The sequence below is a fragment of the Geotrypetes seraphini genome, chromosome 4 (genome assembly GCF_902459505.1).
Source record: "Geotrypetes seraphini chromosome 4, aGeoSer1.1, whole genome shotgun sequence".
Lineage (NCBI taxonomy): Eukaryota > Metazoa > Chordata > Amphibia > Gymnophiona > Dermophiidae > Geotrypetes > Geotrypetes seraphini.
Genome location: NC_047087.1, coordinates 106,486,522 through 106,514,172, shown reverse-complemented (window position 1 = coordinate 106,514,172; position 27,651 = coordinate 106,486,522). Strand labels below are relative to the sequence as shown.

General features: G+C 45.3%; 1 protein-coding gene across 8 annotated transcripts in view; it reads left to right on the top strand.

Annotated features, from left to right (window-relative positions):
* The window catches only part of POLQ (DNA polymerase theta), a 321,333-nt gene that overhangs the window by 31,121 nt on the left and 262,561 nt on the right, over positions 1-27,651 (top strand). For all 8 annotated transcript variants that reach the window (XR_004539268.1, XR_004539267.1, XR_004539270.1 and 5 more), the window contains 2 exons: positions 10,305-10,487; positions 10,580-10,710. Coding sequence is in view for 4 of the 8 variants with exons in the window: in XM_033942580.1 (XP_033798471.1) it covers positions 10,305-10,487; positions 10,580-10,710 (314 nt within the window). In the remaining 4 variants the exon portion in view is untranslated. The remainder of the gene's footprint in view (positions 1-10,304; positions 10,488-10,579; positions 10,711-27,651) is intronic.

The following is a 27,651-nucleotide window of genomic DNA, read 5'->3' as shown; positions in this document are numbered from 1 at the left end:
AGCACTGGTGTGCTGTGGATGATGTAGAACCCTTATGAGCTCTGATTTCAGTAGTGCTGGCCTTTTTGTAAGAGGGACTTCAGAAGAGTCTGTTGGTCAGTTTGCTGATAGTGCAGATAGCAGTCTTGGAGACAAAGAGGTTATCTGGCCTCTTACTCAGATGTTGCCCAGCTCTTTAAAGAGGCTCTTCAGTTGAGCCCTCTGGTGCATCTCCCATTCTCGTCCTGGAATCTTAACATTGTATTGATAGGTCTCAGTAGAGCTCTGTATTAGTCCATACAGGAAGCTTCCCTTATGGATCTTATGATCAAGACTGTGTTTCTGGTAGTGATTATGTTGGTGAGGCAAGTCTCCAAATTACAAACTCTGTCCTGTAGGGAGCCGTTTCTTAAGATTACAGAAACGAGGCTTTCCTTATGCAGGGTTTCATCCTTCTTACCGAAAGTAGTCTCTACCTTTCACAACGGTCAGGAAGTATGCTTGCCCGCTTTTCACACTACAGGGTTGAAGAAAAAGGATAAAGTTTTGCATTTGCTGGATATCAAGTGAGTGCTTCTCTGGTACTTTGAAATTACCAATGAGTTTTGAATCGTATTACTTTTTTGTTCTGACCAGTCAGGCTAAGAAAGGGAGACTGATGTCTAAGGCCTCAATTTCCAGATGGATTAAAATGGCAATTACCTCCACATATATGGGCTTGGATAAGCAGCTGCCAATCACATTGAAAGTGCACTCTAGTTGTTACTTCATGGGTAGAGTCTCAGGTGGTTTCATTCGAGGAAATCTGTAGAGCGGTTACATGGTCTACCTTTCATACCTTTACCAGGTTCTTTAGAGTGGACCTAGCAGTCCAGAAAGACGTCACTTTTGGGTTCTCTGTTTTGAATCAGGCTTAGGAAGACCACCCTAGACTTGGGAGACTGCTTTGGTAGGCCCCTAGCATTCAGGACTACTAGAAATGTTGCACTAGAAAGAAAGATTAGGTTCTTACTGCAGTGGTCTTCTTCTTTTTTGTAGATGTGTCTAGTAGTCCTGAAGCCCCACCGTGTAAGTGGGCTTAACCTATCTTCTACCTTAGGATTTGGAGACTTCTCTGTCTGTCGATAAGCTGGAAAAAAAATGCAAGAAGGTAAAGTCTGGTCTAAGTCTTTGCTTGATTGCAGGACATGTGAGGAGCTACAAGCGCTATATAATATGAGTGCTTGTTGCACATAGTTTTGGTATCTGCTTTGATCAGTTACTTGAATGTTATGTTGATAAGTGTTAAAGAGCAGAATTGTAGGGGATCTTTTCCGTCTCTCTCCTTCCAGGTATGTTTGCTATTACAGTGCTACTTGATTGCTTTTTACAAACTGAGGGGGCAAGAGCAGCTCCCTGAGAAAGAGGAGTAAATTGAAAATGTTTAATAATAATAGTTTATATACCGCAGGACCGTGAAGTTCTATACGGTTTACAATGATTAAAAATGCTACAAATTGAGTAGAACTAACAAAGTTAGAGATTAGTGACTAACAATTTTAGAGATCAGTTGTTGTGGGAGAGATTGTGCAGATCAGCTACCTGAATACTTCAGGAACAGATATGTTTTTAGATGTTTCCTAAATTCCCCATAGTTATTAGCATGCATAAGTAATTTTTTCCAGATCTTTACCCCATAATGCTGCTTGATAAGAGAAAAGATGTTGATGATGTCTTTTTAAATTTACATCCTCTAACTCGTGGAGAGACAAACTTCAGGTGTGAGCTTCTCTTATGTCTATTGGTTGAGAAAGAGAAGAGGTCAGTTATATTTTAGGGGTTAAACCGAATAGTACCTTAAAGCAAAAACATCAAAATTTAAACTTCACACGTGCTTCCATCGGCAACCAGTGCAGGAGTTGGTAGGAAGGGATTATGTGATTGGACTTCTTCAAACCAAAAATCAGCCTGACCGCCTCATTTTGCACCAGTTGTAATCTCTGCATATTCTTCTGGGGAATTGCCAGATGGGCGATATTACAGTAATCAAGATGGCTCAGTATAAGGGATTGTACCAGAATTCTGAATGATAAAGCATCAAAATATGCTCTACTGGACCAAAGCTTCCAGAGGGTAAAAAAACCCTTTCTAACCAAGGAGTCCACTTGGTCTTTCATGGTTAGGCCCTGGTCCAGTATTACCCCCAAAACCTTCATAGTAGGTTGAATAGGGTAACTGACTTTATTGATACACAGTGATGCTTTAGTGACAAGTGGATGTGACGAGGCTACAAAGAATTTTGTTTTTTCTTAATTAAGCTTCAGTCTAAATTCAGTCATCCATTGTTCCATCAAGTTTAGTACTTCTGTTGCCATAGAGGTAGCTTCAGAGAGAGAAGTAGCAAATGGGATAATGATCTTAAAGTCATCTGCATGACTAAATAATTTTATCCCCCGCTGGGTCAATTGCACACCTAATGATGACATGTAAACATTGAAAAGCAATGGGGATAATGGTGACCCTTGCGGAACGCCAGATGGATTACTCCAGATATTAGAAAGGTTGTAATTGAAACGTACTTGATAGGTGTGGGACATAAGGAAACTTCGGAACCAGTCTAACACCTCTCCTCTGATGCCAATTGCGTCTAAGCATTATAACAATTTCTCATGATCCACCAAGTCAAAAGCAGAACTCATGTCGAATTGCATGATCAGGGCATTATGGCCCCAGCTAAATAAGGAGCGTAAATTATCCAAGATGGCTGCAATTACTGTCTTAGTGCTAAACAAAAGTCTAAAACCAGATTGAGTTTCATGTAAAAGAGAGAACTGATCAAGGTATTCCATCAATTGGGTATGTACCAGTCCTTCCATGATTTTTACAAAAAATGGAATGGATGCCACTGGTCTATAGTTGGTTACTGATGCTAAGGATTCTTTACAATTTTTTTAACAGCATTTTGCAAGCAACTTGCAGGTTCAAATGTTTAACCCTAGTGTTCAGAACTACTACCGTGTTTCTCTGAAAATAAGACAGTGTCTTATATTAATTTGGGGTCCAAAAAATGCATTAGGGCTTATTTTGGGGGGATATCTTATTTTTTTTTCATGTACAACAATCATCTCTCCCTCTCCTCTACCCCTACCCCAATTCTTCCTCTTTCCTTTCTCCCCCCCCCCATGTGCAGCATCTTTCTTTCCTTCTCACCCATCTCCTTGTGCAGCATCTTTCGATCCCTCCCTGCCATCCCCCTGTGCAGCAGAACCCCACCGTGAGACTGGCATACCTATGCTCAGAGGCCTCCAAAAACAGCAGCGGTGGCAGCACTCAGTGATGCAGTGGGAAAGCCCATGAAACAGCCCGTTCAGAGCGCTGCTACCACTGCTGCTTTAGGAGACCTCGGAGCGGGGGTATGTCAGATCTTACCGGGGTGGGGGGTTGTGGAATCAATGAGTCAGATTTTTGGGGGCGAATCAGGCAGGGATGGAGTTGGGGGAGTATCAGGGACATTCGGGGAGGGGGGGCGGCTTCAGGTATTGATCTTAACTAGGGTGTATTTTTTTTATATTAGGAGCCTCTATAAATCATGCTAGGGCTTATTTTTGGGATAGGTCTTATTTTCAGGGAAATAGGGTAGATGCATCTACTAGAAAGAAGATTATCAAGGTAAGATCCAAATCTTTCTTTATTCTGGTTCCTGACTATACTTCAATTTTTTATTTGAAGTCCATTTTCTCTCTGGCTTTTGTTTCTCCCTTCTCCCCTTTTAACATAGTTAAGAAATGAGCGGCTAGACCATTCCTTCAAAGATGGTTTCAAGTATGCTTTTGAAGTGATACTAGATCTTACATAAATCAAACTTCCTGTTATAGAAAATTAGGTTCTTACCTTGCTAATCTTTTTGTAAACAGGAGTATTAGTCTTGACCAATGGGTATTTACCCTCCTTTACTGTGAAGTCTGTAGAGAGACTAATTTACATATTTTTCTGTTCCTCCTCCTCACTCTGGGCTGTGCTGGATTTCCTCAGTCTGTATCAAAACAGTTAGTTATCCCTAGAGTGTGTACAAAGAGAGAGGGAATACAAGGATTTTCCCTGAGACAACACAAGTCTGTTCTCAACAAAAACCAGCATTAATTATAACATTTTATAATGTCTAATGAGGTGAAATGAATCCTGTGTGCAACCTGCTTCAACAATTCAAGTTACCCAATTTACAAATTCGACACTACTGCAATAAAATTTAATATTTTTCTTGACCCTAAGGTCCAGTGGAAGTAAACAAGATGTCTGACCTTCCAGACAAGTCTGAGACAGAAAGCAGGTTAATGAACTGACAGGGTGGGCGTCAAGTCTGATATTCCTGTTTACAAGAAAGAAGATTAGCAAGGTAAGAACCTAATCTTCCATTTATGTGAAACAGGAATATTGGTCTTGACCAACGGGATGTACCAAAGCAGTTCTGAGAGCCTATGGAGGGGCAAGTGAGTCTGCTGCCAGCCCAGCACCACAGAACCAAACTCTGCATCCCTTTCTGGCTGTAACATCCACCCTGTGAAACTTGATAAAAGTGTGGAGGCAAGACCATGTGGCTGCCCTACAGATTTCTTCAGGAGAGACAACTCTAGCATTCGCCTGGGACACCACCACTCTTCTGGTGAAGTGTGCCTTTACTCCCATTGGAAACTGTTTTCTGCTTTCAATATAGACCAAAAAAATTGCTAGTCAAATCCATCTTGAATTGGACGCCTTTGATGCCGACTGTCCCTGTTGTGCTACACCTAGGAGCACAAAGATGATCTGACAGGCAAAATTCGTTCATCATCTCTAAATAACGAAGAACTACTTTTCGAACATCCAAGCATTTCAGGATCTTGTCTTCCTCCTTTGCCCTGGAGGGCAAAAAAGCCAGTAGACACACTTCCTGGTTTACATGAAAACTGAAAACTACTTTCAATAAGAAGAAAAATACTATTCAAAGCAAGACACCGGTCTACCAAATCTTGAGGAAGGGTTCCCTGCAGGACAGCGCCTGAAATTCTGATACTCTTCTGGCTGAAGTTATGGCCACTAAAAATACAGTCTTGACTGTTAAGCTCATGAATGAGGTCTCCAAAGGCTCATACGGAATGTGAATGAGTGCCCGCAGGATGAGATTAAGATTCTAGGATGGAAAAGGCTGGTGCACAGGGGGGCAAAGACACTGAGCCACAAAAATTTCCCTGACTGGACCCTGGTGGCCTGTGGTCTGGTAAGGACTTTGTCTTACTATCTGCCACACTGGCCATCAGATTGTCGTGACCCTTGCCAAAGAGTAATTGCCCTTTAAAGGGGAGTTTGCTCAACATTGCTTTAGAGACTGAATCACCCTCCCACTTTCTGATCCAGAGTATTATGCGGGTGGAGATGGCATATGCTGAGACCTTACTCGACCCTGAAAAGGTTATACAGTGCATCCACTATGTAATCAACCCACGCCAGCAGGAACTGGGGGTTTCTGTTGTCATCCTGGTCTGCCTGGCTGAGCTTTGAATAGCATGCTTGGGTGACAAGTGACGCCGCTGCTGCTGCTTTTAGGTTTAGCATTAGGCCTTAAATTGCCTCTTAATGACAAAGTTCAGTCTGTGGTTATGGGCGTCCTTTAGAACCACTCCACCTTCACTGGAAAAGGAGGTACGTTTAGTAATTTGTGCCACCAGGGAATCCAGCTTTGACATATTAAACAGCTGCTGGAACTCGACATCCATCAGGCAGAGCTTTGTCATAAACTTGGCTAACCTCAGGGACCTCCCAGTAGTCAGTGAGCATCCTGGTAATGTCTGAATGTGAGGGAAAGCATGCCGCCTGCACCTTTGTGCTGTTCATGAGCGAGCACTGCATAGCAGAGGTCTGGGGTTATTCCAGCTTTAATTCCTGGAGGGATCTCAGTAATAATTCTCTGCAGTGCAGATGGCTTGAACACTGTTGGGTTCTCTTCAAGATCTAGGGATGCCACCTGATCATTGTCTAGCCCACTAAGCTAAGATATTGTATCTCCAAGCACAGAGGACCCCAACTGAGAAAACAGAGGCATGAACTCTGAACCATTTTTGTCCAAATCTTGCTCTGTCTGGGTCCCCTACACTTGAGCATGACTTTCACTAGCTGCACCCTTCGCGAGGAGGTGTCCAGCTGCTACTCTTGCCAAGACCCCCAAAGGCCAGGCTGACTTCTGTAGCTTAAAAGAGCTTCATATATCATATGTATAAATTCAGGAGCAAAGCACTGCCCAGGTTCATCGGAGGAACCTGGCAGGACTTCCTGTGAATGCCCTCTGTTTTGTCTACCAGCACGCGACTGCACTTTGTCGGGAACACCAACTCTCCATTTTCCATCTCCAGTCAAACTTTCTTGGCCAGGAAGTGTTCCATATGAGCTCCAATCCCCCCCCCAGAGGTATGAGAAGGGGTGAAGCCTGAAGATCCCACACCCCCTTCATGAGCCGTGCTGCACGTCGAACAGTGATCTCCCCTCGGACAGGCATCTGCCACAAGTTTGGCATGAATCTAAAGAATATCAGGAAGTGACGTCACCACCGAAGATGGCGGGTTGACTGAGCAGTTCTGCATGCCTAGCATTTTATAATCATCCTCAAGGGAGCAAGCTGTACTGTAACGGGCTTGGGAGGCTGAATCTTGGTGCCTGATATTTACTGGCGCCGTCTGGTCTGCACTGATGGCAGCGCCCCATAAAAAATCTTTGAAAGACTTTGGCTTTGTGCTGTCTTCGGCGGAAGCCGGGAACAAGGCAGAGCAGGGAAAACCGTGGGCAGCCTTACCGAGTGCAGAAGATGCAGTGATGTCAGATCCCTCGGTATCCCAGTCGGCAGCAGAACCGCTGTCGGAACTTACCGGCCTGTTGCATGAAATTTGGGTGGATGTCAAATCGGTGCGGGCCGAGTTAGCAACGCTGGCAGCTGACCTCCGTGGCGAAATGGCAGATTTGGGCCATCGAGTTTCAGCCACGGAGGATTGCCTGGAGGAACACCATGAGCAGCTGCAGGTGCTAGATTCTAAACTGAGGGATGCCCTGGCTCACCATTCCTATGTCCTCGATAAGTTGGAGGACTTGGGAAATAGTGGCTGCCATTCCAACCTGCGGGTGAGAGGGGTCCTGGAGCATGCCGAATATGCTAACTGTGAACGGGTGGTCCAGCAGGTTGCTAGCATGCTTCTTTCCACGGACACTGCATCTGTCTCCTCGGATGAGGTTCACATTGAAAGGGCGCACCGGGCTCTGGTAGCCCCGCAGGACATTGTGGCGTGCTTCACTGATTTCAAAACAAAGGAGGCTATAATGAGGGCTGCTAGAGCCCAATCAAATTTGAAGTGGGACATGTTTGAGATTGAGATATATCAAGATCTGGCTTCTGTCACTCTTAGGCAGCAAGCTGAGTTACGCCCAGTCCTGCAATACCTGAGAGCATAATGTGAAATACCATTGGCACCACCCTTTTGCCCAGCTCTTTTATCATGAAGGCAACTTGCCTACTGTGCGGACCTTGCAGGAGGCAGCTTGCCTTTTCCCGGTGGAGCAGTTTTTGCTTGCAGCTTGGGTTCCTGGAGGTGGACTTGGGCGTCCCTCGTCGGCAGTTCCTTGGCTTCCTTGACCCCGCTGGCAGCGGATAACTCGGTGGGGAGGACGGCTGACGAGGTAGTCGCCCAGTGTGCCTACTCTTTCTGGCCCCCCTCCCCTTGAGAAGCTGACTGACAGACTTCATGGAACGTTTCCTTCTCGTCGGGTGACCTCTTGGGGGGTCCTGGACTTATAGGATCTGGTTGGTTGTTTCCGTTCACAGGCCCTCTGTTGGAGCCCATGGTATTGAATATCTCTGTGGTTGGGAGCCGTTCAGGGAGGGCTATATTTCCCTGTTACCAAGCTTGTATTTAGTGAGCTGCTGAGGGGCTCCTGTGGGGTCAGGGATTGCTATTGGGGTGAGAGTGGGTTTTGCTTATTGGGTATGTGGGGTTCTCTCCTTCCTCTGGTATCTGGGGGGTACCTGTTAGGTTTTCAGTAGCCCTTGGGTTAGGTGGTATACTTATGGGAATTGGTGTTTGGGGGGAGGGGAAGGATGGGGGAGGTGAAGGGATTGGGCAGGAACATGTCAGCTTGGTGGGTTGTCTGGAGTGGTGTGGGGGGATGTGCCCCTACGGTCTTGAGGGGTGTCATACCGATATCTTGCAGATCTGGTCGCTAGGAGTGGTTAATGGGGACACCTGATGAGCTTCGGCTCCTATCCTTTAATGTGTGGGGCCTCAATGTAGCTGCAAAGAAACATTTTCTGTTTCGAGATTCATTTATCCACATATGGTGGATGTGTCCCCGAGTTAAAGAATATTGGACTATGTTTGGACAATTAATAGTGAGTATTACTGGGAAGCATTATCCGGTATTACTGGAGGGCTGTTAAATTCTCTGATTCTAGGGTATTCCCGTCCGGAGAATAAGCTTGCTGTGTTTTTAGTCACTCTGGCTAGGGTGGCGATAGCATCCTGCTGGCGCATAGCGAAGCTGCAGGATCGCCAATTGTTGATTCAACGCTTGGATTATGTACATCTGATGTATAAATTGACAGCCTTGTGCCACATGCGGATGGCACCCTATTGGAAAGTTTGGTCCAGCTACATCGACTGGAGGGCTCTCTCTCATCACTCTGGACTTGTGGTTTAGGGGTTGACATAATTTTGGGAGGGGGGTGGAGGGATGGCTCTGGGTGTTGTGGTTTGAGGGGAGATGGGAATCTGGTGATAGGGGTGTATTCTTGTGGGGAATTTTTTGGGGGGCATGTGGGGTGGAAGTGGGACTTGTTGGTTAGCTGTGTAATAGGAGGCTAGGGGGACTGGGTGAGGCTGATCAGTGGATGTTGGGTTGATATTCACCATTATACATTGTTGAGTATGTTGCCATTAGCCTTTTTATTTTTGCTGGTGTTCACTTTGGGGGTTGTCATCCCGTGTATTTTGAAAAACTTACACACAAAAAAAATCTAAAGAATATCTACCTGAAGAGTCCTTCTATGCTCTTTTTAATAAAAAATGAGGGGTTTTGAGGCAGATGGAGAGAGACTTAAAATTAAATTTGGAAAATCAAGATTTTAGTGCCTAAAATGGCCCATGGGGGCAAAAGAGAAACACAAAAATCCAGGGAGGGGTTTCTTGGAGGTTGAGGTGAAGGACCCTGGCCCTAACTTCAGAAACCTCTGAAATTTAACTTTTGAGGACCCTTGCCTTACCCTCCCGATTTTTCCCATTGGCTATAACAGCCATGCTTGATGTTGGGAGCTTCTCACACTGAACCTTTAGAGTTATGAGCAAATTTCTTCCTCAGAGAAACCCGCCAAAGTGAAAAATGGCTTGTTTGTTCAAACTTTCATCCAGTCTCCCCATGGGACCAGATCCTCAGACTCCCACCGGAGCCTACATGATGATGTGGGGGGAGGAATGCAGTCGGCCCTGATTCTGGTACAAAACTGTCAAGGAAACTGCATAGCCTGTGTTTCAAGCCCACCGCGGATGAAAGCTAGGATGAGACTGCTCCCATGGGAATGATCCCTGAGCCTCTGGACTGTTAATACAGGCTGGCCATATGGGAAACATGCAAAGCATGTGCCTGCGGGCCTGATAATCTGTATTTTCTCACAGCCAGAAAAGTCTTGGGGGGGGGGGGAGGAGGAGGAGGAACCGAGAGCCTTTGCAGCACCAAAAAGTCTTGCTTATGGAATAAAAACCCGAAAAAGAAAAAAATAGAACCAAGCACAACAGAGAAGCTTCTACAACTTTGCTGTATTACATTACATTAGTGATTTTTATTCCGCCATTACCTTGCCGTTCAAGGCGGATTACAGAAGAGGATTTCTGGACATGTCTAGAGGTATTAGAGTAGAGCGGGTTGCTTCAGAGGATTGAAATGTTTCATACGGTGTTAGTCTTTATGGATTTCTTAAATAGCAGGGTTTTTATTTCTTTAGAGAGTAAGACTGAGGAAAACCAGCCCAGGGTGAGAGGAAGAGGAGCTGAAAAATAGGCAAATTGGGCTCTCTACAGACTTTACAGTGAAGTTGGATAAATACCTGTTGGTCAAGACTGATATTCCTATTGCACTAGAATAGATCTTTATGCCCTTAAATAGCAGAATATAAACTTTTTTTCTAGCCCAAAGTGATGTATGTTAGGTATTATTCTAGATTCCTTTCTAGATAGGGTATCTATGATCTTCATTTCATAGACTCGATCAAATCTTTCTTGTTTTGTTTGAAATAATAAAATTGATTTTCTAACTTTTGAGATAATTAATTGTTCCTAAAGGGCAAACTCTTCATATGGCTGTACCTGAAAATAAGGCAGATAAGCTACTGTTGACAAGCTGGGGTCTCCCTAAACCTGTCCTGGAGAAGTACCACAGACTAGGGGTTGTACAGATGTTTGAATGGCAAGCAGAGTGCCTGATGCTTGGTCAAGTACTAGAAGGAAAGAATTTGGTGTACTCAGGTATAGTATATGGATATGTCAACTTTTGTCATGGTTCATTATCTGATTCCTTGTCTCCTTTTTCACATTTTCCCTTGCTGTATTATTTTTAGCTCCTACAAGTGCTGGGAAGACATTAGTAGCTGAGTTGCTTATATTGAAGAGAGTCTTGGAAACCCATAAGAAAGCACTTTTTGTTCTCCCATTTGTCTCTGTGGCCAAAGAGAAAATGTATTATCTTCAGGTAATTATATAGCAAGTATTATGTTGCTGTCAAATTAGATTGCACCAGTTTGCTGGTAGGACTTTATTTATTCAGCTTGATTACATATCAAAATATGTTGTAAGTGTGGTACAAAGTAAAAAGTATAAAACTGCACGAAGCACGCACAAATATAGAGTATCAAAATTCTGATTTTTTTTCCTCAAGTAACTCACTACTAAAAGCTCCATACCAGTACCACTGAGAAAGTTGGCTTATAATGAAAATACCCACTATTTAGCCAGCTTATTAAATCTCAGGTAACTGATTCCAAATGGATAAAATGGCAAAGATTTTCCATGGTTCTGGACCAGCATAAACAAAGGCAGGGGCAAAAAGCTCTCAACAACAATTCAATATACCGTATCTCTTTCTCTCCACTATCCATGATGCTGCAAACTCATAGCAGGTAGCCAGGCACAGAAGCAATACAGATTTCTTGTACAATCCCACTTTATTCCGGGACCAGTGGTTTATTAGCGTCTACCCGCCAGGACTTTGTAGGAAACTTCAAAGACTTAAACCCCACCCCCTCTTACCTCATCATCGTGCCTGTAGAAATCAGTTTTCCTTCCTACAAGCCAGGCTGTAGGAGCTTGTCTTTTCTGTTCGTGTTTTATTTCACGTAATTTCAGTCTTTGTGTTTGTGGTTTTTACCCTTATGGTGTGGAGGTTCCCTGCGGGGACAGCTCTTGACTTTTGGAAAAGTCTGCCTCTGGGGATTCACTGCCTGTCGGTATACCCTCTGGACAGCCTGCACATCAGATTGGGGCTCAGGGACCGTTCCCTTTGGAGCTTGCTCACCCCAGGTTCATCCGCTAGTGGGTTGAGCACAGGCTGCATGGTTCCATGGAGTCATGCCAGGGATCGGAGCCAGACTATGTTCTTCCATCAGGCATATGCGTGGCATGTCCGTAGGTGGTGGAAGTACCCAGCTGTGGATACTTCCAGCCAGTGGGGCAGTCGGAAGACTCAAAGTCCAGCTTTCCAGCTATTCAAAGCAGAGGATCTCCCTGTGAGCTGTTTCAGTTCTGTCTGCAGTGTTTCCCATTCAGCACATGTCATCGATATTATTATTATTTTTTTTTGGGGGGGGAGGGGTCTTAAAAAGGGTTTTTTGGGTGGGTTCCCTGCATACCTTAATCTCTCACCCCTAAAACTGCTATTTTTTAGGGTTCTTTGTGGTTTTCCTGAGCTATTTTTAGTCAAAATTGGTATTCACGGTGGCCATCTTGGATTTTTTCCGATTTGATTTTAGTTATTTCTTGTACTTGCCAACTTTGTTTTTGTAAGAAAACCACATTGATGGCCTCCCCAGGGCAGGATGTGATAGATTCATGCCTTATTTGCAGTGGATGGCTGTTGGATGCGCAGCCGTGTTCCATGTGTGCTGCGGCCTGCGAGACTTTCGAGGCTTGCCTGGATCTGATGCCTTCGACCTCCATAGAGGGTCTTCCAGCTCATTCTGCCCCAACTCCTGTGAAAATGGCATTGGGGGGCCCTGGGGAGTACGCAGGTGATGCTATGGCGAAACGCAAGCGTGTCTCGGGAGATAAGCCTTGTAAATTCTCCAAATATTCCAAAACTGGACTTCAGGGGTCAGCTGCTGCCGTGGAGGATGGGTTTCCCCTGGATTTTATTAATATGCTGTATCATGCATACTTGGCTAAAAGTCTCTGCCTTTCTCCCTTCAACTGGCCTCCATGCCAGCTGCATGGACCCCTGCTCCTGTGGACCAGGTTATTTTCTCTTGCCTCCCCTCGGGGGTGCCGGCAGGTAAGCTGGTAGTGCCCATGAGTTGTTCCTGATACGCTTTCCATACCTCTGCTTTCGCGGGGGGGGGGGGGGGGGGGCACCGCGGTGGCTGTAGATGTGGCAGATCTTGTGGATCTTCAGGATTTGGATCGGTGTGGAGCCCCTGATTTGGTGAAGGATCCCACTGTGCGCAGATTTTTCAAGCATGCATATCTTGTGGATTTGATCTCTGAAACTCTTCAGGAATTAAAGCTGCAGTCTGAGCAGCCTGTCACTGCAGAATATTCCCTCATGAGTGACCAGAGGTCTTAGAGAATGACACGGGGAAAAAATTTGTCCCTGTCCCCGCGAGCTCGGTCCCCATCCCTGTCCCCGCAAATCATCTGATCCCATCCAAACAAGCCTCGAATAATTTTATATTGAACTTATTTTATTAAAGTATAAAAAGAAACAACTAATATACTACTTTATCCTAAAGCAAAAAGAAAATAAATAGAAATTTATTTTCTATCTTTGTTGTCTTGTTTCTGCTTTCCTCATTCAATTCCTTCCATCCACTGTCTTCTCTTTGCCTCTTTCATATGCTCTGTTACTGTGCCATCTCTCCCTCCGTTCCCCCCCCCTAGTCTAGCATCTGTCTTCTTCCCTTACATTTTTCCTTCCCTCCCCCAGGTGGTTTTTAGGATCTCTCTCCTTTCATCCCTCAGATCTGTTATCTGTCTTCCCAATCCAGCATATGCCTTTATTTTTCTTTATCCCCTCCTTCTATCTAGTTCCCTTCAGTGTCTGCTGCACTTTCTCCTACTCACTTTCCTTAAGCATCTTCTCCCCTCTCTCTCTTCCCCATTTCTCTTCAGCGTCTTCTCCCCTCTCTCCACCCCCCCTTCATCACCCTTTGCGCGGTTCAGCAGCTCCCTCCCTCCCTCCCACGCGCCATGGTCCGAGCATCTCCCTCCCTTTCTTCCTCTTATTTTCGCTGGCAATTTTTAATTTTCTTTCAACAAGCAGCCGGAGACTTGAAGTCATGTGCGGCTGCTGGAAACTTCTCTGACGCAACCGAAAACAGGAAGTTGCGTCAGAGGAGAAGTTTCCGGCAGCCGCATATGACTTCAAGGCTCTGGCTGCTTGTTGAAAGAATATTAAAAATCGCCAGCGAAGGGGAAGGGAGGGAGGGAGGGAGATGCCTGTGATAGGTGACTGTGTGCGTTCCCTTAACTGCGGAGATAAGGCCATTCACTGCTCCACAGGGCGGTGAATGGCATTGTCCCTGTACCCTTGGCGACCACTTTTTTCTCCCACCATTTTGACAGGTTATCTGTGGCTAGCCACGGGTAACAGCCACCATGATATTCTCTAGTCTTAATCTGCCTCTTTTCTGGATCATCCTGACCTAGTTCGGACTCTGACGGATATTTGGGAGACTCCTGCGGGTCCCTTGAAATGTGCTTGCACCGTGGTGTGACTTTATTCCATGGCAGATGCCTTAACAATCGCTTTGCTGCCCCAAAGGTGGATTCCTCGGTGCACAGGTCACCAAGTGAAATTCTCTCCCCAGTGATAGGAGAATGGTCCTGAAAGATGTTCAGGACTGATGTGTTGATTTCATTCTTAAGTGTCTGTTTGATTCGGCGGCCGTTGGCATTAAGGAGGCGTTGGTCTCTTCTTTCGTGGCCCGGGCATTCCATTCCAAGCTATGCCTTGATCCTGACACTGTGGTGCTCTGTGACTTGGATTTCCTACTCTTGGAAGTGGACTATATGACTGATGCCCTGTATGACATCTTGAAAGTCTTTGCTAATCTTTCCACCTGTTCTGTTTCAGCTCTCAGGATGCTAGGGATCCAGCAGTGATGTGGCGATTCATCTTCTAAAATGACCTTGAGCTGGTTGCCCTTTAAGGAACAGCTGCTGTTCGGCCAGGGTCTGGATGACCTCTGCCAATGTGCAGGATTGTAGTCCCAAGTCATTGCCTGTGAATAGATCCTGCCCTTCCAGGGTTTTGAGGCATCCTAATTTTCATCCCTTCAGACGCTCTTGTTTGTACTTGGGTCCTCCCGCTGACCAGCGGTCCTCCTCATCTGCCAGATTGCTCTTTGGTGGTTCTCAATGCCAGCCTTCCATGGGGAGTCATCCTGTGGCTCCTGCAAAGAAGCAATTCTGATGCTAGACTGGAGTCTCTCTCCCCCCCCCTCTCATACATTGGGGGGTGGTTGTCAGCTTTTTTGGCAGAATGGCAGGCCATTACCTCCGACCACTGGTTCTTGGAGGTTCTCAGGGATGGCTGCAAACTGAAATTTCTCTGCCCTCTGACCGAGTATTTTCTGGGTCACCCCGAGAAGGCAGCTCTGGTACAGGCCACCGTCCACAGATTACCTGATATTGAGGCAATAGAGCCCGTTTCAGAATGAGACTCTGGCTCTGGGAGATATTCAATATAATTTATTGTTCCAAAGAAAGGCTCCGAAGATTGGAAACCAATTCTGGACCTCAAGGCAATCAATGCAGCACTGAAAGTGCCCCATTTCCACATGGAGATGGTGCGCTCAGTGATAGATTTGATGGTACTAGGGGAGTTCCTTGCTTCCCTGGATCTGACAGAGTGTAACTCCACATTTCCCATTTTTCCAGACCACAGGAAGTATCTGAGGTTCCATGTCTTGAAACATCATTTCCAGTTTGTGGCGATGCCTTTTCGATTGGTGACGGCACCTAAGACCTTCACCTAGATAATGGTAGCAGCCCATCTTTGCAACCTGGGTTTCATGGTTCACCCGTATCTGGATGACTGGTTGATCAGAGATCCCTTTGAAATAGAGGGGCATCAGGCTGTTCATCAGGTGATACAGTTGCTGCAATGGCTGGGCTGGATGATCAATTTCAGGAAGAGTCACCTTGAACCTCTGGAGCAGGTGTCCCTTATGGCTTTTACGATCAAGACGTTCTTTCTGGTGGCTATAACCTCAGCCTGTAGAGTTTCGGAGCTTCAGGCTCTCTCTTTTCTGCGCTTTTCAGAGCTTCAGGCTCTCTCTTTTCTGCGTATTACAGGTTCCAGTGTGATGCTGCACACTGTTCCTTCTTTTCTTCTGAAATTGGTTTCCACTTTCTATGTGAATCAGGAAATCTGGCTTCCTGATTTTGCTTCCTCTGGCTCGAGGGAGCAGGACTGGGTGTTGCAGTCCTTGGATGTGTGCAAGCTCTTGTTGCGGTACTTGGAGGTCACCAACGAGTTTCATCTCTCTGACCTGTTCGTTCTGGCGGGCCCTGCCCACAAGGGTAGGTCAGCTTCTAAGGCTACCATTTCCGAATGGATCCGTATGGCTGTTTCCGCATCTTACGTGGCAGCTGGAAAGAAGCCCCCCCCCCCCTTGTGGTGCATGCTCATTCTACCAGAGGTGTTTCGTCTTCTTGGGCAGAGATGTTGGCTGTTCTTTGGACAAGATATGCAGGTCTTCTTCCTTTTTGCATACGTTCACCAAGTTTTACAGGATCGATTTTGCAGCCAAGCAGGATGCTGCTTTTGGTGCCTCTGTTTTGGCAGCTGGCTTATCATTCCCACCCTGATTCTCTGGGACTGCTCTGTTATGTTCCACTGGTCTTGGAATAAAGTGGGATTGTGCAAGAACGAAAGATTATGTTCTTACCTTTGTTAATCTTCTTTCTTGTAAATCCACACTTTATTTTGGGAACACGCCCTATACCTGGCTAATTCACCAATTGTCTGCCTTTTCAAGTACTGGTAAGCTGGATTTATGTTTCTGACCAGCCTTTATAAGAGTGTCATCGAATTGGATTTAGCACTTTATTTTGTGGGGTCCCTAGTTCAGGCGCCTTCTTCTGTCAGTGCAGGCTGTGTCTCTTTATTGCTCTGTTTTTGTCATTCAGGTTTCTAATGTTTAATGACCTGGTTCTCTTGTTTTTTCATTGTTGCTGTTTTGCATTTGTTGATATGAGCAGAATAGACTTGATTGTTGGGGAGTATTCCCATTCTCCTCTCTCTCTTGTTTTTATCCTCTACAGATGTTCCTGTCTGCTTTATCACTAACTGATTCCTACAGAGACAGTGATGAAATAAGAGGGGGTGGGGTTTAAGTCTCTGACGTTTGAGACTTCCTACAATGTCCTGGTGGGTAGATGGAAATAGCCCACTGGTCCCAGAATAAAATGTGGATTTACAAGAAAGAAGATTAGCAGAGGTTAGAACCTAAAGTTTTGTTGTCTTCTCTGGCTAGCTCTGGTATCTTCCTCTGCCACGTCCCCATTGGCCACTATGGGCAGATCTTGTGTGCTCATTGGCAGGAATGGGGAATTCTAAGGTGGAAGACTCAGATCTAGTCTGGCTTATGGCCTGACCCTTGAAAGGCATTATCTGAAGAGGAGGAACTACTCTGCTCAAGGCCTAGAGACAGATGTATTCTTGGCAAATATGTGTGGCTGGTGGGTCTTTTGTGCTGAGTATGAGGTATCCCCCTGCGGAGCAGTGGTGCCTAAATATATGTTCCTTAAAGGTCCAAGTGATAGCTCTTTTGTATTTCTAAGGCAATTCTATAGGTTCTCCCTGGCATGCAGGCTGATATCAAGCATTTTTCTGCACAATGTGAAGAACATTCATCCTCTGTTTTGCTCTGGGCTATCGCTGCAGTGAGATCTTAATGTCGTTCTTAATATCTTCACAGCTCTGCGTTTCAAGCCTTTAAAAACAACTTCCATGAAGGATTTCACTTTAAAATGGTCTTTCAGGTAGCTGTTTGTTATGCCAGATGAGTATTCAAGTTGCAGTCCTTCTCTTGCAGGGACCCTTGATTGTGCTTTTCAACTGGTGCTATCTCTGAGTACTGCCAAAGAAAAAGATTTTTTGATTATAAAAGCACCTTTGGATCTCACCGAAATACCTATCGAATATCCTACCGAAATACATAAATCTGTAACAGAACCCCAAGATAGACCAATCGTGTCAGGATGTGGTTCAAATTTAGAATCATTATTGAAATTTGTTGATGTGTTTCTCAGGCCGTTTGAATTTGTAAAAGATTCATATGTTAGAGACACTACCTATGCCATCAATATTTTAGAGGAATATGATGGAGATTTGAATAATATTCTTTGTCACATTAGATATTGAGGCCCTGTATAGTAATATACCTCAGATAGAAAGCCTAGTCATTACTGAAAAAGTACTGAGAAGGAGAGTGACTAACTATGAGGGTCATTTCATAAATAATGCATAGGTTGGCAACATTGGGGAGTGGATGATGCAATTTAAGTAACCTTGTTTCACTTTCACTTCAGACATATACTTAGGAGCTCTGTAGTAGTGCTGCCCGATTCACGATTCGAAACGGTTCACCGATTCACTTCGGGTGAATCGATTCGAATCGATTTAAATTTTACAAAAATCGGCTTCCCGATTCGGACCCTTCCCCCTCACCCCATAAAGCAGGAGCGGCAATGCTGCTCTTGCTGGCCAGCCGCTGCCGCATCTGCTTTAGAGGGCAGGAGGGAGGGTCAACCGAGAAGTGCTGCTGTCGGCTTCCCCCCTTGCCTCCCCGAAGGACTGCACATCGCATTGCATCCCCCCGAAGGCCTCCGTGTTCCCTCTGGCCTCCCCGCACCGTTTACTTTTATAGCTGCAGTGAAGATCGCAGTTACAGCGTCTTTGTAAACTTGCTTTCAGTTGTTTCCTCTGCCCCGATCCTGCCTCTGATGTCAGAGGAGGAGCGGGACCGCAGCAGAAGAAACAGCTGAAAGCAAGTTTACAAAGACGCTGTAACCGCGATCTTCGCTGCAGGCTTCAGCTATAAGGTAAATGCGGGGAGGCCAGAGGGAACACGGAGGCCTTCCCTGGGGGGGGGTGCGCAGTCCTTTGGGGGGGGAAGGGCTTCAGGGGGTGGGGCAGGCCTTGGGGGGGTGCAGGCCTTCAAGGGGGGAACAGGCCTTCAAGGGGGGAACAGGCCTTCAAGGGGGGGACAGACCAGGGATGAGGGGACAGGCAGTCCTTTAAGGGGGGACAGGCAGTCCTTTAAAGGGGAGACAGGCAGGCCTTTAAGGGGGGACAGACAGGCCTTCAAGGGGGGGGGACAGGTCTCAAAGGGGGGACAGGCCAGGGATGGTGGCATAGGCCTTCAGGGGGAACAAGCAGGCCTTCAAGTGGGGAACAGGTCTTCAGGGATGGGGGTACAGGCCTTCAGGGGAAGTGGGCCCTGGTATAGAAGTACACGGAGGGAAGGAAGGGGGGTTCAAAGAGATGTGCATATGCCGGACTTTGGAGGGGAAGAAATAATGGGTCTAAAAATAGAGGAGAGGGAGAGAGATGATGGACAATGGGATTTAGGGAGGGAAGGAACAGAAAGGGAGAGAAGTTGGACACAAGGGATGGTGTGGCGGGGGGGGATAGAGATACTGGATAGGAGGGTAGTTGGGAAAAGAAAGGGAGAGATAGTGGACCCTGGGGTGGTAGGGAAGGAGGGAGAGATGCTGGATGAAAGAGTAGTTGAGAAAAGGTAGATTTGGGGATAGAGATGAAAAAAAAGGAAAGATGCCAGACCTCCGGGAGAGAGAAGGGAAACGGAAGGGGAGGACAGAGATGGCAGATGGATGGTTAGAACGGAGAAAGAAGAAAGAAGGAGACCCTGGCAAGCAAGTTATCAGAAGACAACTAGAGCCTGGGACCAACAAGATTTGAATAATGACCAGACAACAAAAGGTAGAAAAACTAATTTTATTTTCCATTTTGTGATTACAATATGTCAGATTTGAAGCGTGTTTCCTGCCAGAGCTAGTGTTAGACCGCAAACTTGAGCTAGGATTTAAGAGAGAGAGGAAAAGTCTTTTTTGTTTGTTTATTTTGTTTACACCACAGTGCCAGTGTGGTTAGGAGAAGGCAAAGGGAGTGAAGAGGCTATACAAGGGGTGAAGAGGCTATAAAATAAACCCACTAGGATGTTTGAAAAAAAAACACACCCAATTGGGCAGGGAAATCGAATCGAATCAAAAAACCAATTCAATAGGCTGAATTGAATCGAATCAAATTTTTTTTTTCCTGAATCGGGCAGCACCACTCTGTAGTATACATATTGTGGCTGTGACAAGTGTGGGAAATGGAGGCTGTAGGTGTCTGTTGACGATCAGAGGTCATACATTAAGATTGAAACTACGTTACAAAAACCCGACAGAAGTCCACAGTGCATTACGTGAAGTTTGTGGTGAGTTAAGAGTGGACCGTAGTACACTTTTTCGGTGGGCAACTCATTTTCGGAGTGGTCGTGTGAGCATAGATGATGATGCAAGACCAGGAAGGCCGAAATCAACAACCGATGAACGATGTGTGAAACTTGTGGCTGATGCTCTTGAACAACATTGTTGTGCGACTTGCAAGGAACTTTCTGAAGCCACATGGATTCCACCGACATCAGTATACTGAATTCTGACAAATGATTTTAAAAAAAAAGAAAAATTTCTGCACGATGGGTCCCCCACTTCTTGATTCCTGAACAGCAACAGAGATGCTTGGACAATGCAACCGTGCTGAAACAAAGATTTGATGTTGAAGATCAGGCACTCTTGAATCGCATTATTGCTATTGATGAAATGTGGGTCAGAGACTTTGAGCTGGAGCAGAAATCACAGTCCATCTTCCCCATGACCAAAAAAATTTCAACAAGCTCAATCAAAAGTCAAACAAATGATGATTTTTGCTTAAGATCATGAAGGCATCATCATCACAGACAAAGTTCGATGTGGAAGAAGTGTCACAGCAGTGTATTATGATTTTTTGGCAAAAATGCGCAGAAAAATGCACAAAACCTGTCCTCAGTTGCTCTTGACTGGGCTACTCATTCTTCACGACAACACTGACCCGCACATAGGGAATGTCGTCATTGAAAAACTACACGAATATGGCTGGAAGGTGTTTCCTCATGCTCCCTACAGTCCAGACATGAGCCCACCAGACTTCGACCTTTTTCCAAAGTTGAACCAACCTATGCGTGGACATCGTTTTGCATCTCTGGAAGAACTTTCTTCCGCCGTTAGCCGAGCCATTTGGCAACTGAACAAAAACGGTGTCTTGGATGGAATAATGAAGCTTCCCAGACATTGGGACTTAGTCATTTCAAAGCAGGGAGACTATATTAAAGGATTGTAAAGAAATACTTGAAAAAAAAATAAAACATGTAAATTTTAAAAAAGTGTACATTATTTATGAAATTACTCTCGTATATAGAGTCCCAAATCATTTCATTTCGACTCTTATAACTTTAGCATTAACTGAAAACTATTTCTGTTTCCAAGGAGTATTCTTTAAACAGATTAAGGGAACAGAATGGTGTCATCCATGGCCCCTTACCTAGCCAGCATTTCTGTGGCCAATTTTGAAAAATTACTGTATATCTCGAGTAGTCCTTTTTCATGACGAGATAAAATTGTATAAGTGACATAGGATTCTGTACTGTAGCTATTGATTCCCAGTAAGAACATAAGATTTGTCGCTGCTGGGTCAGACAGTGGTCCATCATGCCCAGCAGTCCGCTCATGCGGCAGCCCTTAGGTCAAAGACTTGTGCCCTATTTGAGTCTAGCCTTACCTGCGTATGATCTGTTCCAGCAGGAACTTATCCAACCTTTTCTTGAATCCCTGAAGGGTGCTATCCCCTACAACAGCCTCTGGAACAGTGTTTCCAGATTTCTACCACTCTTTGCGTGAAGAAGAACTTCCTTACGTTTGTACGGAATCTATTCCCTTTTAATTTTAGCGAGTGCCCTCTCATCCTCTTCACCTTGGAGAGGGTGAACAATCTCTCTTTCTCTACTAAGTCGATTCCCTTCAATATCTTGAATGTTTTGATCATGTCCCCTCTGTCTCCTCTTTTCAAGGGAGAAGAGGCCCAGTTTCTCTAGCCTCTCATTATATGGCAACTCCTCCAGCCCCTTAACTATTTTTGTCGCTCCTCTCTGGACCCTTTTGAGTAGTACTATGTCCTTTTTCATGTATGGCGACCAGTGTTGGACGCAGTAGTCATGAACTTTGCAGAATGGTGTCACTTAAAATTCTGAACCCCTCCCCTTCAGCAGTGGAGAAGATCTCCCTCTTTGGTTTTCCTTCTGCAAGCGAACATAGATGGTGTGTTATCACAGGACAAGCAGGTAACATATTCTCACACATGGGTGATGTCACCGATGGAGCCCCGGTACGGACACTTGAAAAGTGAATCGCAACTTTAAAGTTTAGAAGGTTTGCGATCAGCCCGCACTTTACATACGTGAGTGCTTTCCTGTCTGACATAGGCACGTGGTCCCTCAGTTTTTTAGTTTCCGCGGAGCTAAGAAGATGCGTTTCAACAGCTGTTGAAAATTTTCTTGCCTTCCCGCTCTCGCGTTAGTGATTTTTTAGTCAATTTTGTCTTATTTTCTTCTTTCTTTTGTTTACCTTGTAGTTAGGTTAAAAAAAAAATCCTTCTTTTTTTTCTCTTATTTTTTTCTCCCTCATTAGTTTTGGCCTGGCGGGACCTGTTTGTCCACCATTTGTCTGAGGTGGTCTTCCCATCGATATCCCGCCTGCAGATGGGATTTAAGAAGTGCAGTTGCTGTGCTCGTCCCAGCTCTGTGACTGACCCATATCACTGGTGTCTCTAGTGTCTAGGGCCCGAACACCATCCAGAATCCTGTTCGGTGTTGCTATGGAGGAAGAGCTGACATCGCAACATCCAGTGGGTAAGCCAGCTAAGAAGCCTTCCCCATCTGAGACTCAGGTCAAAATGGCATTGAGTCGAGTCATGCTGACCTCAAAAAAAGTCCTGTAAGCGCCCGGTCCCGATCTTGGTGAGTGCCTTGACATTGGTCTCCTCATTATCGGACTGGAGTGCTGCACCAGTGGTACTGGCAAAAAAGCCAGGGGTACCAGTGCTCTCCCTCAAGCAAAAGATTGACAATTTGCTTCGGGAGGAATTGGGTGAGCAATTTCAAATGTTGGTGCTGAGTCAACTTATGGCCATGTCGACACCGGCTCTCCAGGTGATGGTTCAGTCTGAGCAAATGACGACACTGACCGCACCTTAATCTGATGCTCCACCGATGTGGAGACCATTGACATGGGAATTGATAGATCCCTCTCTACGGCACCAGTCTTCCTCAACACAAACATCAAGAGAGGTTACTCCGATGCAGTACCGAAAGCACTGTCATAAAACCAAACTTCTCGAAGCTTCGACACTGAGTCTTCGACACCATCCTCATTCCAAACAGGATTCAGATTTATTTGGAGACTCAGAACAGGAACCACTTTCTACTGCAGATGAGGACTCTTCTGGTTCAGATTCACCTCAGCGATCACCTCATTGACCTTCTGCTTTTTCTGAGAGGTCCTCTTTATCTAAATTTCTCCGTCAGATGTCTCAGGATCTTTCCATCCTGCTAGAAGTGGATTCCAAGCATAGCAAGGAGTTCTTGGAGGCTTTGGATTATGACCAGTCTCCTAAAGACCTGCTGAAGCTACCGCTCCATGACATTTTAAGAGAGACTTTCTACAAGAACCTCGAGACTCCTATCTGCATTCTGGTGGCTCCTAAAAAATGGCTCTTTGTATAGGGTGGCTCCTATTCCAGGTTTTGCTAAACCGCAGCTCCTTCATGAATCTTTAATGGTTGAATCCACTCTAAAGAAATCGGCTGGAGCTAGTGTCTATGCAACTGTACCTCCTGGTAGAGAAGGTAGGGCAATGGACAAGTTTGGTAACAGAGCTGGTAATTATAATTTCCATTTCTTGTTTCACCTGAAGTATTTGGTCAAACAACTTGTGTCTTTTCAAAAGTATATTCCATCCCATAAGCAGCCGAGATTCCAACAACTCATTGCTTTGCCTTTTCAGTTGCGGAAATATATGGTTTGCATTACCTATGATATTTTGAAGACTAACACCGTATGAAACATTTCAATCCTCTGAAGCAACCCGCTGTACTCTGTAACACCTCTGGACATGTCCAGAAATCCTCTTCTGTAATCCGCCTTGAACTGCAAGGTAATGGTGGAATAAAAATCACTAATGTAATGTAACTTACATCACGAGCTGTGGCCATGTTGGTGGCCATGAGGCATCTTGCCTGGCTTCGTGTCTATGAGCTTGATGTAAATCATCAGGACCGCTTGGCCAATGCTCCCTGTTCAGGGGATGAGCTTTTTGGACCATCCATGGATATGACTACTCAATCGCTATCTGCTCATGAGTCACATTGGGACACTGATTAAACCAAAGAAGAAGTCTCAAGTGCTCCATACTTTCAAGCCCGCTTCTTCATACCAGCGTAGGTTTTTGGTTAAGCCTGTTCCTCCTGCTCCTTCTCAACCTAGGAAATAAAAGCAGAAACCACGTCAGCAACCTAAACAACATGCTGCTTAACAAAAGCCCACACAGCCTTTTTGATATGTTCCTAGGGAGTATAGGAACAGTTTCCATTCGCACATCTCTGCCTCATCCAATCGGAGGGTGGCTTCAACATTTCATCAACCAGTGGGAGCTCATCACTACAGATCTCTGGGTTCTAGACATCATTCATCAGGGGTATGCTCTCCACTTTCATACCCTACCTCTGGATCATCCTCCAAGAGAGTCTATTTCGCACCATGTACAGTCTTCTCTTCTCATTCAGGACATTCAATCCCTCTTTCTTCTAAATGCCATCAAAGAAGTTTCTCTGTCTCAGCAGAATCAGGGATTCTACTTCCGATATTTTTTTAATTACAAAAACAATGGGAGTTATACGACCCATTCTGGATCTCAGAGATCTCAACAAATTTCTAGTCAAAGAAAAATTCTAGATGCTCTCCTTTTCCCTTCTTTATCCACTTCTGGATCAGAATGACTAGCTATGCTCTCTGGATTTCAAAGAATCCTACACACATATACCAATTCATCAGGCTTCCTGCAAGTACCTTCGTTTTCAAGTAAATGAATGTCATTACCAATACAAGGTTCTTCTTTTCGGCCTGGCATCTTTTCCCAGAGTCTTCAAGAAGTGCCTGATTGTTGTGGCCGCATCTGTCCGATCCCACAGTCTTCAAGTCTTTCCTTACCTGGACAACTGATTGATCAAAGCTGTGTCATCTCAGGAGGTGGCTCTAGGAACATCTCAGACCATTTCCTTCCTACAAGCTTTGGGATTCTAAGTCAATATCCCCAAATCTCACCTAATTTCGACTTAATGTCTTCAGTTCATTGGGGCTAACCTCAGTACTACTTTAATGAGGGTGTTTCTCCCTCCAGATCACCTGAATATTCTTCTCATCCTTTGTCAACAGATGTAGAAGGTTCACACCATCTCTGCGAGGCGCATGATGGTTCTCCTGGGTCACATGACTTCTACACTTCATGTAACTCCACTAGCAAGGCTACATCTTCGCATTCCTCAGTGGGCCCTGGCTTCTCAGTGGTCTCAAGTGACAAATCGTCTCTTACAACATATTTCTGTGATATTTCTTCAGCAGTCGCCTCAATGATGGATGACCTCCTCTAATCACTCAGATGTCTTCTTTTTTACTTACCCCCCTCACCAAAAGGTGATAACGACGGCTGCATCTCCTTAACGCCTGAGGGGCGCACCTGGATGGCCTTCAAACCTAAGGTCATTGGTCTGCCAGGGAGTGGAAATTTCACTTCAATTTCCTCGAGCTCCGAGCGATATATTATGCTCTCAAAGCTTTCCAACACCTCTTGAGTCCTCAAGCCTCCTCCTTTGCACAGACAATCAAGTAGCAATGTAGTACATCAGGAGTGCCCACACTTTTTTGGCTTGCGAGCTACTATCATAATGACCAAGTCAAAATGATCTACCAACAATAAAATTTTAAAAAACACAAAGCACACTGTATGCAGAGAAAATGTTAAGTATCATTTATATTCGGGTGTTTTTTTTCAAAGTGGTCAAGGCAGATGACTTTAAAATATGCAATGTCACCTCAGTAACAACTATACAAAAATAGACAAATATAACCCCTCCCTTTTTAACTAAACTGTGATAGCAATTATTAGCACAGGGAGCTGTGCTGAATGCCCCACACTGCTCTCGATGCGCTCCCTGCACTAAAATCCGCTACTGCGGTTTAGTAAAAGGGGGCCATAGTGCAAAATATAGACAGGAGATATAAATTCTCAAAATGGACACATTTTGATCACTAAGTTTAAAATAAAATCATTTTTCCTACCTTTGTTGTCTGGTGATTTCATGAGTCTCTGGTTGCACTTTCTTCTTCTGACTGTGCATGCAATATTTCTTCCCTCCTTTCTGCCTCATGCATTCTTCGTCTCCTCCAGACCTCATTCCATTCCCCAACCAACATCTCTGTCCTTCCTTGAGTCCAACTTTTTCTTCCTCTCTCCCTGCCTACCCCTGCCACCTGAGATACTCCATTCCCTCCTATTTTTCCTTCCTTTCTCCCTGCCCCTCCCCTTTCTTTCTGTCTCCCTGCCCACTTGTCTTTCTTTCTCTCTGCTGTCTTTTTTTCTGTCTCCCCGTCTGTCTGTCTCCCTGTTCTGTCTTTCTGTCTCCCTTTTCTTTCTCCCCAGGCCACCACCGGGGCTGTTGTCTGGAAACAGGCCCCCAAGCCACCACCGCCGTCTGGGAACAGGCCCCCAAACCAACGCCATCGTAGCCGCCGAGTTCTCCCTGTTTCCCGACGCCGCAACAGACCAGCAGCCTTCCCCCCAACGTCAATTCTGACGTCAGAGAGGAAGTTCTGGGCCAGCCAGGCAGTGATTGGCTGGCCCAGAACTTCCTCTCCGTCAAAATTGACGAGGGGGAGGCTGGCTTGCCCGATGCTTCTAGTCGCTGCTGGCCTGTTGTGGCGTTGGGGAACAGGGAGAACGCAAAGGCAATGCGAGTCTATCATGGAGCCTGGGATGGGCTCCGTGATTGACCTTTTGGGCATCCTTGTTATAGCCTCTTCACCCCCTTTGCTCTCTCCTACCCACACTGGCTCTGTGATGTAAACAAAAAAGACTTTTCCTTTCTGTTAAATCCTAGCTCATGTTTGCGGTCTAACACCACCTCTGGCAGGATACACATTTCAAATTTAACATATTGTAATCTCAAAATAGAAAATATTTTTTTTTTCTACCTTTTGGTCATTATTCAAATCATTTTGGTCCCAGGCTCTGGTTGTCTTCTGATAACTTGCTTGCCAGGGTTTCCTGCCCATTTGTTGTTTTCTTCTTTCTCTGTGCTAACCATCCATCTTCCATCTCTGTCCTCCCCTTCCGTTTCCCTTCCCTCCCCCGAAAGTCTGGCATTTTTCCTTTTTTTTGTCTCCTTCCCCAGATCCACTTTTTCTCAACTACCCTTTCATCCTTCCTCTCTCCCTCCTTCCACCCCAGGGTCCACCATCTCTCCCTTTCTCTTCCCAGCTACCTTATACTCCTAGAACACTTAGATCCCTCTATCAAAATCATTTAATTGTTCCTACATTTAAAGAGCTATTTTTAGACTACATGTAGTTCAATTTTTTCAGGGGTGGGGTGCAGGCCTTTGGGGGAGGGGGGCCCTGGTGTAGAAGTACACTGAGGGAGGGAGGGAAGGTGGGTTCAAAGAGACATGCATATGCCGGACCTTGGGGGGAAGAAATAATGGGTCTAAAAACAGAGGAGAAGGAGAGAGATGATGGACAATGGGATTTAGGGAGGGGAGGAACAGATAGGGAGTGAAGTTGGACACAAGGGATGGTGTGGAGGGGGGGAAAGATGCTGGATGAAAGGGTAGTTGAGAAAAAGTTGATCTGTGGATAGAGACGAAAAAAAGGAAAGATGCCAGACCTTCGGGGGAGGGAAGGGAAACGGAAGGGGAGGACAGAGATGGAAGATGGATGGTTAGCACAAAGAAAGAAGGAGACCCTGGCAAGCAAGTTATCGGAAGACAACAATGTAGGGTTGATAGCAACAGAAATACAATTAGTATTGTGGATGGCCTTGATTGGAAAAGGGACTTTGGGGAGGTGAGGGAGAAGTGGGGAAAATTTAAATAGGGGAAGTAAAGTGCCACAGTGTTCAGTGGGGTTTGTATTTGCTGTTTAAATTCTCTGTAGAGAAGAAAATTGATTGCATCAGCTTTGAGAATTTGAAATTTTTTTTTAGTGTTTGTACATTGGAGAGACTATATTTTTCAATCAATTGTCCAAGTGTTTTTCACTTCACC